Source organism: Saccoglossus kowalevskii, chromosome 4 (genome assembly GCF_978046115.1).
Source record: "Saccoglossus kowalevskii chromosome 4, keSacKowa6.1, whole genome shotgun sequence".
Lineage (NCBI taxonomy): Eukaryota > Metazoa > Hemichordata > Enteropneusta > Harrimaniidae > Saccoglossus > Saccoglossus kowalevskii.
The window spans coordinates 17,548,673-17,565,411 of record NC_140644.1 but is presented as its reverse complement, the minus strand read 5'-3'; the positions used below and the strand labels follow the sequence as shown (position 1 = coordinate 17,565,411).

At 36.6% G+C, this 16,739-nt stretch overlaps 1 protein-coding gene across 1 annotated transcript; it reads left to right on the top strand.

Annotated features, from left to right (window-relative positions):
• Positions 1 to 4,634: 4,634 nt before the first annotated feature.
• On the top strand, positions 4,635 to 14,744 carry LOC102807998 (uncharacterized). The gene is made up of 8 exons (XM_078007261.2): positions 4,635 to 4,842; positions 9,111 to 9,257; positions 10,434 to 10,617; positions 12,731 to 12,887; positions 12,987 to 13,203; positions 13,317 to 13,470; positions 13,903 to 14,009; positions 14,210 to 14,744. Exons 1-8 carry the CDS (start codon positions 4,653 to 4,655, stop codon positions 14,485 to 14,487), a joined length of 1,434 nt encoding a protein of 477 aa, XP_077863387.2. The 5' UTR covers positions 4,635 to 4,652; the 3' UTR covers positions 14,488 to 14,744.
• The last annotated feature ends 1,995 nt before the right edge of the window (positions 14,745 to 16,739 follow it).

Here is a 16,739-nt window from a genome sequence, read left to right as displayed (position 1 = left end):
TATTTATTTATTTATTTATTTATTTATTTATTTATTTATTTAAGAGAACTCTATTACACTGCCAAGGAATTACATATAGATAAAAATGGAATTCAAATAGATGGCGAGACGTTGCCTGACCTAAGATTTACTTAAATTTACGTAAATTAAACATATGTAGCAAAGAAGTTTGGGTAATTTACACAAACGTAAAATACAAAATCGACGACTGCACAATGGAGCGAATAGGCAGTTTATAATATATCTGCAGAACACGAAGGATATTGACAAAGAAATAATGTAAAGTATAAATACGGGGCATACATGTTTTGGCAGATATAAGGATAAGTATTTAAATTGTGTATTATACCAACTGTAATTTATGAGTGTAACATATGGGAATATTTTCAGAATAAAGTAGAATATCAGAACAATGCAATGGAACAACGACGAATAGAATAGAATAGTGCTTTCTGACTTCCTTAAGGAAATCTGTCTAATATGGACCTTAACCTTGAACGATGAATTATGCATCGAATTTGCAGGTAGTATAAACTTGTGCAATATCCTCGCATTAGAAGAAGCCAGCCTATTGTACATTTGAATTATCAGATAAATATCCGATAATTCTCGATGTTTTAGATTGATATTAGACAGGGTCTACAGCTGGGTGGTGGTTTAATTTTTTTAAACATGGAATTCTCTGAGACCTATCAATGTCTTAGATTGATAGGAAAACGTATAACGTGTGGAGGAATGTTGGCCGAAAACACACAATATAGGAATGGAAAGAGATAGTGTGAAACCTTTGTATTTTTGGCAATCACTGATTTGGTAAGAATTTTTGTCTAAGTGCTTCATATTTTGGACAAACCACAGTGAAATGATATTCGTCCTCTGTGACCCTGCAACCAAATGGACATAATCTTTGATCACGTGGAATACCCAATGTTCTACCATTTTCAATTTCTAGAGGATGACAGGAAATTCTAAGTCTAGTTATAGCACATAAATAGATAGGAGTAGCCAACGAAATAGCAGCAAGATATCTTTCATATATTAAATCTTGTTTAAACATGCAATATGTTTGAAGCTTTACATTTTTATTAATTTCTGCACACCAATTCTGTCTAGATATATCAAAACATCTTCTTTTAAATTCACTGAAGAACATCTCGTTATTATCAATTCTTTGTTCATACCATACATGTCCATAACCAGATGTACATAAAATATGTTTTACCTCAAAAGCCCAGTACCTGGACCCCCCTTCTGCTCTATGGTATAGATAATTATAACATTCCTTTAAAATAGTTGAGCCGCCCTCTTGAATCAGTTTCAGCCAAAATCTGACCATTTCAATATTAACATAGACTCTAACTGAGTGTCTTCCTAATTCACCCCTTACTGCAGCATTGGAAGCGTTGAAACTAACTCTCAATAGAAATTTACAAAACTTATTTTGTACTTTTTCCATGTCAGCTATTACACCCCGCATTCCCCACACACAACTACCGTATAACAAAATTGGCAATATTTTACAGTCAAATACTTTGCATGCAAGATCAGGCTGCAGTCCCCCAAACCCATAATGGTTTTTTCCAAACAAAATAGTGCTTTTCTAGCTCGCTCCGAGATATCTTTCTGTGTTTGAAACCATTTTCCCGAACTCGAAAAAACTATGTCTAAATAATTATATTTTGCTACAATTTCAATTTCTTTACCCCTCAGAAACCATTTTTCATATTTTTTCAGACGACCCCCTTTTCGGAAAACAATTATTTTTGATTTTTTCAGATTAATATTCAGTCTCCATTTTAGAAAATAATCCACTAAGTTATTAAGTAATCTTTGTAATCCAACAGGTGTGCTGCTGAACAACACCAAATCATCCGCATATAACAAATAAAAAAGTTTAAAAGTATTTATATACACAACTGATTCCTATCCTTGTTGGAGGGCACTCTTAAGGTCATTTATGTAAAAGCAAAACAGTAAAGGTGATATAACAGAACCCTGCTGCAGCCCAACATTAATATGGAAAAATTCAGTAACTCCCTTTGGGTTTTTCACAGCAGCCTTAATATTTTGATACATAGAATAAAGTGATTTAAACAGTTTCCCCTTAATCCCAATTTTTGACAACTTATAAAATAATGAACAATGGTGTACTCTATCAAATGCCTTTTCATAATCAATAAAGGCACAATAGAATCTAACCCCAAGAGTGTAAAATATTTTTCTACAAGGGTATAGAGTACAAAAATATTATTCAAAGTTGATTTACCTTTTTGAAATCCATTTTGTTCCTCAATTATTTCATTATATCGATTCAATCAATTACTTAACCTATCACTGAGAATACTTGTGTGTACTTTACTTATAGTATTCAAAAGCATTATACTTCCATAGTTTGCTGGGTCATCCCTGCAACCCTTTTTGTACACTGGGGAAATTAATCCCCTGCTCCATTCTATAGGAAACACCCCTTGATCAAAAACTTTGTTATATAGACTGTACAACAGATCACAGATGTCTAAAGATGCAAATTTCCAAAACTCAGAAGGAATTCCATCTGAGCCAGGTGATTTATTAGTATTTATTAGTGTCGGAACATAGTGCAGTCCCCCCTTCTCAGACACCCCCCTGTTCGCGCAAGCGCGGACATTGGCCGCTTACGCGGACACAAAAGTGTCCCCCTCACTTTTCAGAATGGATCGACGCCCCTGGCTATGGCCTTGTGACGCGTGCGCGGGTGACGACTCCCCCGCTTTAAGCAAGGCTGACACTTGCACGATTCTGTGGCACGCACTGGCACAACTAGTCGTAAAATGGCGTGAACTGTGCGTCTAAACCCGTCGTGACTGTGTGCCATGTCGGGATGAGAATTTTGAAAAATTCATAGTTTTGGTCACGACAAAATTTAGCGACCGGGTTGTATACTATGCGCAAACTGTTCGTAAACTCGCCGTGAACTCGTCGGGACAATGCGTGCCAGTGCGTGGCAGTGAGCGCCATGCCACGACTGTCACGAACTGCCACGAATAGTTCACGAACAGCTCACGTCGAGTTCACGACATATTTACGAATTGGTGTCTTTCCACGGCCACGTGTACTTCACGCATTGATGGCATAAGCAGTTCACGATCAGTTTACGCACTTCACGGACAGTTAATTTGCGCATGGCACGAACAGTTCACGACGAGTTCACGGGCAGTTCACGACTACTCTGCGACAGTGGCGTTCGCGTCGGTGCAGGGGTATATATAGGCTTCCTGGACACTGCTCTCCATTCAAGAGATCGCCAGCGAAGAGACAATTTATATGGTCGTCCGTAAGTGTTTCAAAAATAGGGCACCTTGACCTGGAGTTGGGGAGGTCCCCTTTTGATATGGCGTGCCCATTTCGGCACGACACCGTTAAAATTGCGCAAACTCGTCGTGCCAATGCGGGAAGTGCGTAAACTATGCGTGAACTCGTCGTGTCAGTTCGTGTCAATGTGGACACTGATGGGCACGCATTCGTGAACTATTCGTGAACTAGTAGTCGAACGAAATGGCACGACTTGCCACGACAAAAATCGTGGCCAAAAGTCGTGCAAGCGTCAGCCTTGCTTTCACTCACATTTAAATACAGATTTTGTTACGCAAAAACGAGTGTGCTTGCTATGATGTTCTCCACTTTTTTGAACCGTTTAACACCTGTATTTAAAAAACTAATATATACTTGAATTTACAAACTGAACAAACAACAAACCAGCACTCTCACTCACAATTTAGTTCACAATAAGTCAATACAATGCTGATCATTTCGAAGCCCTCGACCATTCTCATAATACTCGACAACAACAAATGCGAAACCTCCGCATTGAGCAGTTCTGAACTGCAGTCGGCCAGGTCGCAATATCATTGGGTCTAAATTATTTGAAAAAGATCTATTTCGCCAGCAGATCATTCACGATATTATTGTCAAATATTAAAGCGGGGGAGTCGTCACCTACGCATGCGTCAGGTGGCCATCGCGTGTCATTGTTTACAAACAAGCGTTTACCCATGAGCCTTTGCGTTCTTAGCGTGTGTTGTTATCATCGCTTGGGACTCAATTCCTGCGTGTGCGCAGGTGACAACCCTCCCGCTTTAAAATTGTCCAATTTATTTACTTTATTTGTCCATTGTTTTGTCACGCATAATGCCTTAGTATTAAATGCTTTTTTTTCACAAAAATTGCAAAAATTAAAAAACAAACAAACTTATGTTCAAGTATTGACGGGAAATCAAACTATACTAGCTCTAAGCTCAGACTAGTAATACTAGTATTACTAGTCTGAGCTCTAAGCTATTTTCTGATTTTCACTCAACCAACATACTTTTTAATTTGTATTTTATCATTATTCTTATTACCTTACCTTCATTACTTATTTTATTATTCTTGTTATAGTATATTTACTATGTAATTATTAATGGGCGAATATTTATCGGGAGGGTCGTCATCTGCGCACGCACAGGAATTGAGTCCCAAGCGATGATAACACACGCTAAGAACGCAAAGACTCATGGGTAGACGCTTGTTTGTTTTAAACAATGACACGTCATGGCCAACTGACGCATGCGCAGGTGACGACACCCCCCCGCTTAAAACTGTCAGGGCCTGTCGACTACTAGTTATTTTTAAACATGGCGGACGTGCAGTCGGAACTCGAGCTCGACGAAAACACCCGAAGACTATATTTATCGAAGGTGAATGAAATTGTGGAAGAGCATATGAGGAGTGTCGAAGGGAACAAGCTCAAACCGTACGGCCTTAAAAGTGACAAGGGAGCTGGTATCAGGAATAACGGCATAGATGAACACGGCGCAGATTTAGGCAAGCTTACATTTGTTTACTACTGGTGTATCAATTTTCAGTTCTCGACATTAGCAATTGGCTCAGATTACAAAAATTTTATATTTTTACCATGAAATTTTATTAAAAATAAATAAAAGTAATATGACAAAAAGCGTAGTAGAATTGATAGCATTTTTATTTTGAACATTGTTGTCTTCAATCAGGGTACGAGTTTGTTCGAATTAGTATATACAAATTACAATGAGGTGGGGAAAATCACGTGACAACTTGAATATAATGGTAATAACGAAAATAAATCCTATCTTAACAGTTGAACAGAACGATCATATAAAGGTGGCGGCGGCACAAGGGGCAGAGGGGCGGTCGCTCTCTCGAAAAATATTTTGGGGGGCGTTGCCCCTCCAAAATAAAGCTGAAACCCTTTGTGTCAGCAAAATTTGCCCCCCAAAATGCAGGAAATAGCGTTGCAGAGGGTCCAGATTTTTTTTTAAAGAGAGCATGCCCCCGGACCCTCTAGTAAGGTCGTGCCTTTGGCGCGAGGTTCGTGAGCAGATTTTCGTGCTGCCGCCTCTGTATAGTCAGTCGGGTTACGCACTTCTATTAGTTGCAACAATGCCCGGTGGTTGAAACTAGGTCATGGCGTGACGCACTGGGAAGATATCATAAAACACTCACAAAATCACAATAAAACGGGGAAGTGGTCGCATATTACGGCGTAGAAAACATTGGGAATGAAAAATCGCTTAATACAAACGCCAAGGTTTCTAATCCTACTAGATGAACAGTCACCGGAACCAAAGCAATCATTTTGGCTTTTCCATTCAAATAATCGGGACATTGACATGGATAGCAAAATGGACACCATTCAAAGAACAACGTCGTGGCGTCGTATATAAGCGAGACATCGAATAAAAACATTAAAGCGAGAGGGTCGTCACCTGCGCACGCGCGGGAATTGAGTCCCAAGCGACGAAAACATCACACGCTAAAACGCAAAGGATCATGGGTAGACAATTGTTTATAAACAATGACACGCTATGACCATCTGACGCATGCGCAGGTGACGACTCTCCCGCTTTAAAACAAAATTAGCCTGGGTTCGAGTTCCGCTCAGAGCTACCGAGCTACCGAGCAAAACGTAAATAAAAAAAACCTGAAACATGTTAAACCCCCCCAAAAGAAATATTATGATTTGCGGGATTCTGAAAAAAAAAACGTTTCTCAACTTGTCCCTTTTATTTAGTTTCAAGACGTAGGGGTATTCAAGATGGCTGCCCTATGTAGTAGATATCAGATTATGAATCACATTTAATTCATTATGTGACGTGTACGCCAGCTGACTGTGCTCAGGGATTATTATTACTCAGTCCTAGCATGGAGGTATAAACATATGTTTATACCTCCATGGTCCTAGTTATGGGTAACAAATATTACATTCATAATCAGTGCATCGAGTCAGGGTCTCATGAATTAATAATGAGTGCAGTGAGTCAGGCCAGAATAGTTTTCAAAGGTTTTTGTAAGTAATATTATTTATTCACTCTTGGTACATGTTAGTTTAAACAAGTATCAGCAGGTATCTGGATAATGTTAGTAAACTTAGCATTTCAGTGAATTGATGGCCTCCCAAAATTAAGTGGAAATTTACAATTGGTTACTCACAGTATCCACAATTAGCAATAATAAAGAATGTGTTTATATTGTAAAACTTAAACAAATTAAAATATTATATGAAGATTGAAATAATCATTTAAATTAAATGTTATTCATAAGCTTAATAACAAGTAGAACAATCTTTTAGCTCAGTACTCAAAAAAAAATCGCCTCGCCCATTTTAAAATTTACATGAAACGAGAAACAGAGAATTTGTTTTTCCTAACCTAAAATCACTTTTGTATATTTATTCAATGTATTTTTATTCAATGTATTTCGGGAAACTTATGCGGGTGTATTGAATCACTGTCCTATCATGAAAGGTGTTTTGAGTCATGCGATGTATCAATTTAGATCACGTGCTTTACTTTGTAAAAAGAAATAGACTCAGGGATAGACAGATTCAGACAGACTCAGGTAGGGACACACCGGACCTGGTCCACTTGTTTGCTCTCTGGGTTTGGCCAACGCCCGAATACAGCTTTTGTACTCTATGCTTCGTTTTCCCGATGTCACCATCCGAATAAAGATTATCCGGTTCATACCACCCCCGTTTACAGTCTCAATCCTTTCCTGACATAGTAGAGCACCTCCACATCGTGGGTAAATGTTTTACGGGCTGATTCGTCTCAGGTGATAATGTTTTACGAATTATATTATTACACGTGGTATCAAAGACTGTCAGCTGCCCATATACCACATACTTGCTAAGAGCGACACGGATATTGTTTTAGAAACCACGCTTGCTGATAGCAATGTGAAGATACCCTTGATATTGTTTCAATTCAAGCGTCACCCGTGGGAATCCTGACAACGCCCATGATGGGTGTCCATACGAGCGATGTGACAAGGCTTTCATTACAGCTAGATGTTATGTCTTATTTATAGCATATCTAAAATGAGATAAAATAAGAAAGTGACTGGCATGTTTTATAAAAGAATATCATTCAGATTATGTATATCAATTACTAACATCAAGATTGTGAAACCATATTAATCACTGTAAATCTTGCTAATTAAAACAATTTAACTTCATGACGATAAATGCAAAAGTTTTAGCTGCTACAATATGGATTCCTTCAGAACGGATGCTACCACTTGTCAATGCCATCGAATTATGGAAAGCCTTGGGCAAATGATTTTAATTTGTAAGTTTTGCTAATCAGCAAGCAAAATTATCTAAGGCTTGTTGTAATTGTACTTTGATATATTGAATATTTTCTAACAGAAGTTCATCTCAAATGGAAGCAAACATAACACTGCATTAATAACAGTGGCTCTGTTTTTGTCCGCCTGCTCAACGGTCAAATATAGAATATTTAAATTCACGCTAGTTTAGTATCACTCCCTGAATCAGATGAACTATAAATATACGTATGCCTATAAATCAAATCGATGTACTAACAATTACACAATCGAAATTGTAATTGATGAACACAACATGATGATGTGGTAGTGTCATGGGGAAATTTCGTCTGTCTCTATGTCACGTCTGCTTGAGGTACCGGACCGGGAAAGTCACTTAAGCTTTACAGTCAAATAGACGCACACAACGAAATACGTTTCAATAGCCAGTCTTTAGCCATATCGAGAACGCCTCAAGGCAAACTGCCTCGTCCGAGACTCTGCCCAGGACTGACCAAGACTCTCTCGCCTCGTGGAGCTCTCTCTGGGACCAAGGACTTAGACCGTTTATTACGTATCAAAACTTAACCAATTACAAAGTAGTTTAAAGACATAAGGCGTAACCTTCACACATTCAATTTGCACATAGCCAATCACACTAAGTACTGAACACGTCATATCTACTGATTAATCGTTCACTATATTAATAACTGCAAATACCAAACTGTCAGAAATAGTGGTCAGGATGGCGACGGTTATATCGTAATTAGTTCCAAATCACTGAGTCAAGTTCCGTCCAGGACCTCGCATGAGCCTAAATGATAACAGATATAACACAGCCATTCACTAGTAACCAGCTAAATAAGTCGGTCAACAGATACGCGAAAACTAATTCATGACAGTAGAATCATTAGGACGACTCGAAACGCCGCTGCAGTCTGAGCAGGCACTCCGGGCAAGTCACAGTGCGATAGCTAGCTAGTAAATAACCACACTTCCGATATCAATATTGAATCGTCATATACTTACTTAGCAACTTCACCTAACAGTTTTGATGCACTTATACCATTTCAATCGGCGACGGATCTGCTAAGCATTTGATTTTGAAAAGTATGCAACAGATGAATTGAGCACCGAGTTTAGTTATGGCTACCAGGTCATCTGATTGCAATACCCCCTAAGTTAGCGTCACTGTTACTGCGTCAAAAAGATAACAATTTAGTCGGAAAAGATGGCAAGCAAAAAATATATAAAGAAGGACTATAATGGTTTTAATTTTCGCGGGTACATGAACCTTTTCATCTTCGGATCTCTTAACAAAGACTCGGCATTTCCCGACATTACAAGTACATTACAAGTACTCATCATTAATAAAATACATTTCACTTTTAAAATTTAGTTTGTAATATTAGATATGTTTTCGACAATAAAAAAGTTTATGATATCAAAATTCATACTGTGATAAGATATTGTCTATTTATATAACCTAGTTTATCATTATTTTTCAGATGAAATATTGAATGCAGTTAAAGACCATGTACTCCATGATGGTCTACAAAGTAACCATAGCAACAATTTTGCGTACTTGTGCCCTGGTGGAGTTTTTAGTTCGGCACTCGCCAGCTACTTGGCCGCCTACACCAATCCTTATGTCGGTAAGCGTATAAATAAAGTTTGATTGAGTGTGATAGTCAGTTTATAGGAGCGCCGGATCAACAAGGCATATATAGTATGTCTTGGTAGGATCGTCCAATGCTGATATTGTAATGATTCACAATGTTTAGAAATTGATAGAATAATTTAGATTTGTCTTCGCTGTTGTCTGAAACAATTATATTTAAAATTGCCTTGGTATGACCTATTTTCATGAATGTATTATGTAAACCATATGGCGTTATTAAAGTGTGTACAACTTGTATTTTTAGATGAATGGCATATGTATTAAAAAAAATAAAATGGAGTATTGTGGAGAGTGTTTTCTTGTCGGTCCAAATCATTCGGTGGCCAGTAATTTGCTTCGGTAGATTTAGTGCAATCCAGGGTAATCACAAACATACCAAACACGTATATTGTCCAAGAAACTGTTATAGTACTTTGGAGTATTTAAAGAGGTAAACACATGTTTTTTGTGTATTCTATGAACCCCCTTCTTGATGGGTATAATCACAGTCCCTCAAATATTATCCCAGTTGCGTCTTAACACATTGACTCTTAAGTTGTGCAGAAATATAAAAATGTTAATCTGTCAGAAGAAACTCATTGATTGTGGAGTTGGTGGCCTTTCAAACAAAATGTGGTCCGAGGGCTACAAGATCACGGTTAATAGCGAACCCGGGCCAGCTCTATCTGTTAAATAACAAATTGTTGTTTATAGATTATTACAATCATATGACTCTGTACATACAATGTTATATATATATTTCACAAAATATTATCTTTGTTCGTTGAGTAAATATGACAATGTCATATATTCTGACGGAATTATATATAAATCCACTGCGGCATATTAGTGTCTGGTGTACAGTAAATTTAACTGTATTTTTTGTGAATTCGTACATGTGGCTGATCTATTATTGAATTCCATAAATATAATATAAATACTTATATCTAAAGTTCATGTATCCATTTATTAGATTTTACTCCATGGCATTCGCCACAAACTTATGTAACCGGCGAAATGTTTTTTTTGCAAAGTTCCACCTTATGTTAATTTTGTAATTGAATGTTGAGTTCTTTAAGGGTATATCGGGATGATGAAGCTAGTCCAAGATCTTGACTATGGGAAGGTGCAAAATACAAATGTTATTAGAATAAAATATATGTTATTTCAGGGTCTTTTGAAACGAATCCTGCTGGGGTACGAATGGAGCATATGGTAATCGACTGGGTAGCAGGGATGATGGGTTTCCCAGCAGGCTATGCAGGCAATATTACTTCCGGTGGATCTAATGCAACCCTTCTAGCCGTTACCGCCGCCAGAGAGAATATAAATGTCCGATGTGGTGATTACAATAGGTAAGATAATAATCGTATAATCGTAGAACTGTCTTTTAAACAGACAATTTTCCGTCCACTGCGAGAACTCGCATTAAAAACAGTATAAACAAATTTCATAGTGTATCAGTGACGTCATAACATCGAGAACGTTTTTCAGGGTATTTTACGCTCAATAATGTGGTCTACATATTTGATAATAGTAAATTTTGATGAAGTAAAGGAATCTTAACGCAATATCCCCCTCTCAAAGATCAGCATTTCAACATTGAGCTGTAAAATAGAAATTTAAAATTCAAATCGTTCGATTTTATTTATTTTATTTATTAAGTATCAACAACAATGGTCAATCACATTATGCCTTGTATTTCGTGTAGAGAAAACGGGGTTTATTTTCACCCGACTCACGGCACGTGACAAATCCGTAACGTGAGTACCACTAATGTCTATACCTATTATGTAACGTTTTTTCACAATCTACTCTAATCAGTCGTGTTCAGGCGACACCAAGCACGGGCAAGGGAGGCAAACTGAATTGAACTCTGGCAGTTCCCGGTTCTCGTTCGGCCCCGACCATGTGAACGCTTTGGAGATAATCTCCTGTTAATCGGTGCATATGATCGTTGGGAGGAGCAGTAGTTCGGTTCGATAGTATGCTGTAGTGCTTACGCTACACAAAGTACGGTCCACGATGTGTGCATATCGGATAGACCCAATTGCGTTCACACACGGGAGGAAACATGTACAGTGGTTACCACGGGCTAAGGAACGTCTAAGCTTGTTAAGAATATACACAAATCTTCAGTCATTTTAAGTATGATAACTCAGTACAGTAACTAGAAAGTTATACATGTTAGTTCTACGGTTATAAAAACAATACCAATGTAAATTCAGAAAGTACAGAATGTAGAATAACAGGAAGTAGCACAGAGTCATCGTCATTTCATTTTTTCACGAGAACAATATCTCTTGATCGATGTGCTGGCATTTTTCATGTCAGAAAAGAAGAATATTTATGAATATAATAGTAATAATCTTCCAAATGAACAATGAATACAATGATAGCATTTTTGGCGCTTAGGCGTCCGCACCTACTTCATTAGCTCATTCTAAGGCTCTGGAAAGGCTCTTAAAACGGGCCAGATTTAGGGTCTCTTAAACCGTGCTAAGCGTTCACGCATGTTTTCTTAGCACGAACACAACCCTGTTGAATCTGTAGCACCTTCACCCAGGATAGGACCCTTTTTATTATTGTAACCCGGGAAGGGTAGGACCTCGACCCCATCCAACAACCACCGTCAGATAAAGCCAAATATTAAAGCAAATAAGAATAGTTGTAACACGCACAATTCAACGTCATATTTTCATTTTGAATTTCATCGAACTGAACTCTTGGGGGCATCGATATGTTTAATTGGCGAATGTACGAAATTGTGATTTATCGTAACCGTAGCAACCCACCATATTGGACTATTCTTTAGTTATTCATTATTAACTTTATTACATTTTAAACGCTAAATTAGAAATGTAAAATTTTCTGCACGGTTGTAATAAAGCTGTTAAAGACATATAATAAATACTGACTTGCGGACATTATTCCGTTAGCTTGTTAATAAAAATTACATAACTATAAACATACTGACGTCATGTTCTAAAGCTAATTGTTAAAACAAATCTGTAATACATGTTTCGAAACTGCGAGTAAAATGTCAGTTGGCTTAATTTCTATCGAAATTATTCCTTGATTAACATGCATGACTAATTATGTAAAATGCAAATATTATCTAACTTTTTAGGGTTATACGTAACAAATATCGAAGGATTGGCAAAAAGCAATTAATTATGCATAAAACGAAGTTTTCTCTTATTCGGATGCCAATTATGAATTATATAAATGTGCACGTGACTACATCGCATTCTCCGAGATTACTAAATAACTGACGATGATATCCACACTCCGCATTCGATTAATATTCTTATTGCTGTAAGAAAATATATGAATAATAATGTTGTACAACAATATATGATTATCGGTCTTTTATTTTAAGATATTTTTCCTCTACTAAATTTAGTATAAGGAAATAAAATAAATCACAATTATAGTATGACTAATATGATGCATGTTGTATTTCAGGTTGGTAGTGTACATTACAGACTGGACACACCAGTGTTTCCGTAAAGCACTATTTACTGCTGGATTGAAGGAAACTGTTATACGTAAAGTGCCCGTGGACGCTGAGTATAGAATGGATGTAAAAATACTAAAGGCACTAATTGCACAGGACATCGAGGTAAATTTATAGCCGTCCTTACTTTTGTAATAATTGTCAGATTTAAGAGAAGCTCTGAAAGACTAATATTATCGCCATAAATCAATTTATATCACACAGGAAGAGCTTATCCCGTTTATGATTGGCAGTACCATTGGAACTGCTGTCATTGGAGCGGTTGACGCAATTGGTAGAATAGCGGATGTCGCTAATGAATATGGTATCTGGCTACATGTAGATGCGGCGTATGGAGGATTTTTTGTTTTGGTGGAAGAACTGAAGGACTACTTTAATGACGTATGCAGATGTGACTCGATAATTGTGGATCCGCATAAATGTATTACTACGAGTATTTTAATTCAACCAATCAATCAATCAATCAATCAATCAATCAATCAATCAATCAATCAATCAATCAATAATTAATCATATATGCTTGTGAATCTACAGCGTTGTTCATGCCGTTTGGTTATGGAATTTTCATCGTCAAGAAGGGAAAAATTCTGCAGTCCTGTTTCCGCCATGACAGCTTGTTTGTTACTACCATGCAAGATGAAGAAGAGTCCCCCGTTAACATTTCAATTGAGAGAACGAAACCATTCAGGTGAGAAGATTTTTAATTTATACGTCTAAACTAACCCATCACACGAGCAGACTAAATAATCAGATGAGATGATAACTGAACATTCTGATAAAAGGACTAAAACTTCCATTTAAGACATTCATATTATGCAGGAAGATTAAGACTATCAGTCAGGTTGCTGACCCCACGATTAAAACTGAGTGTACAATATGATATGGCTTAGATTTGTTTGCTGCAATGTGTTCAACATTGGCATCGTTGGCATTTCTTGGTAATTTACATATAATCAAAATGGCCGCCACTGTACAAAAAGGGCAAAACATAAATAACAAGGAAAGTCTAATACTCTCGTATCTTGTATACATGATCAATCAATTTTGAATCGTTTATACATTTATTTTAATGTTTGTGTAAGTGCATGTGTACTAAGACTAAAGTTTATCTTCATACCAGGGCTCTGGGACTGTGGCTACCACTAAGACTGCATGGTGTTGCAGCATTCAGGCGTTGTTTGGAGGAAAAACTTTGCCTAGCACGATATATGTACAGGAGTCTGAAAGGTTAGATTTGAAAAATGATACTTGTCGTTTTTTGTTATCTTATTCACGTGGCGATGAGCTGATAATATTGCCTACATGCCTATATGCCGATTGTTCTTGTATGGTTCGATGTAGGCGGAATTGCATTTACTAAGATTAATAGATTTAACTGATCAATTGATTTACCATATTTTATTTTATTTTTATTTTATTTTATTCAGAGATACCAGGATTCCGTGTCGGACCATATCCACAGCTAACCATTGTATTATTCAAGTACGACACCGGAAATGAAACCAGGAACAACGATATCAATCGTGAATTACATAACGCAATTTTGAAAGATGGTCACTTTTATATTTCCTCGGCAATTATAGACAATAATTTTTTTCTTAGAACCTGTATTCTAAATTCTCGTTCACATAGAAACGTTATTGACGAGTTTTTGTCTACCCTCAAAAAATTAACAACGTGTCTATTACAAACACTCGGACCATAATGTATCATTATGACAGCATCATGCACCATCGTGTTATAATGAGTGTGACGTACACAACGCACGGGAATATTTTTTGTTTTCACAAAATTCAAATTTGACGACGACTGTGACAATATTTATATATTAAAGTACGTCAAGTGTAGATACATAGAGACGGTATGTGGAAGTATTTATGAGCCAAATAGAAAAGCCTGTATTCAAATAATTGGTGATCATAAGGGAAATCATATTTAAATCTAAATAAAATATAAATCACAGTGTATTGTATGATTCAAATTATTTCCCTGTACGTCGCTCCCTCGTTTACTCATTAACGTCATTTTGACAGCATAGACGTGATTCGCTGCTAGATCAATGACATTTAGGAGAGGCGTCTCGTTCCTAGACATCGTTGGGGGATATATAATGTGCGTTATATAGTGTTTGACCAAAAGGACGGGCGATGCTATTTAGACACTACGCATCAATCTACGGGTGTTTGCTTTGAAACTAAACTGCAAGGATGGAGAAATAGAATAATTATTTTCCGTGTGATATTTAGAGAACATTTATCACGAATAAATATACATGATGTGCATACGTTGCGAGTGAAGTGCAGAGAAACGTTTTCTATAAAACGTCTGTATGAATACACTACGCACGCGCAGAAAATATATCCCATGGTTCTTCTCGAAACTCCATTATTAAATTCCAGAGGAATGCGAGCATTTGATCAGCCGATGGCACGGGGAAATGGCTAACACAATTGCTGTGCCACATTCCGAAATATCGTGGAACCATGTACCCGAGAAATGTCGGTAAAACACGGAGTTCCAGGATAAAGTCGACTTGCCCTTGCTGAAAGCAAGTCAACATTTTATAGTTATGTTTATGATTATGTTGATGGTGATTGACACTAAAAGGCAAACAAATGTTATTACACTCAAGGAAATATAACACTGAATCAAAAACGATGTCGAAATTATCGATTCATTTAATGAATATCGCAAATAAACAGCGAACAACGGTTTTGGTCAGTTGTGTAATTTGCTACGTCACTATGTCTCGATGAAATATGCATTTTGTCTGTTTTAAGTGGGTGCAAGAAGACCTCACACAGTAGTGTAGGAGTTGCTTCTCTGTTTTCATTGTTTCACTTCAGAACATCCCTTTCAATTGGCGGCGTAAAGGTTCCGATAACTGATATGTAAAGAGTTAGAGTACCAGTGATTAATAATCGCATAATTTTAATATTCAAAACACTTCTCAACATATTTGCGCGTATGTATCAACGGAAACACGGACGGTAAGAATTCAGTGAATTTAATATTTGAGTGACCTGCAGCTTTTTATATCGGAGACATCATTCTATTGTTTCTCAACAACTGGCTGTGAGTACTGTGTGGATTCAATCATGGATAGTGTGAAATTCAAATACTAGTAGTCGGCTAAACCCGTGTCTAACTCAAAAGAATACCATGATGTTTTTGAAAGGAATATCGCGTTATTTAGTTTGGAAGTTTAGAGAAATACTACTATGTTGTATATAATTCTAGTGGAGCCATTTAGTTAAAGTTCACTTCATCTATAATAAAAAGGACTTAATTTATTCCAATCATTTTTTTAATTTTGGAATGGCATATTTCAGGCCAAACTTTGACACTTTCTGATACTAAATGCTTGCTGCATTTTAATATAACGTTAATTTAAAGTACAAGTCTAATATAATTGAAATAACATCCAATTATGCAAATTTAATCACATTTGTTCATTTGAAATATTCTATTTTGATGTATCATATTATTATTATTTTTTTTAAATATTTCCCTAATTTTTTTTTTGTATTTGTCTGATCGCGAAATCACCAAAATCTGAACAAACTAAATAGCAGATCTCGTTAATTCTAGCAAACTCAAATATCAGATCTAAGGCTTTATATACAGCCATAGTAGAACTTTGACGCTTGTGCACCAATGTCATAATCACTGTATACAAGACCTCCTCTGATTTGTTGACTAATCTGGTTTTCAAAATCTCATGAACGAGATGGAACTTTTATGGATGTTCTGATCTTTGGGCGTCGTTCGCAGCCAGAAAATAAAAAAATGAAATTAAGGAAATAGATTTGAAAAAAAATATGAATAAAATAAAAAATTAAAATTAAAATAAAGTAAAAGCTAGTCTAATAAGAACAAATTTTAATCAGATTGGTACAAGTCTACTTTCAGTTAAATTATATTCATAATCTTTTGTTTAAAAATAAAAATGGTCGA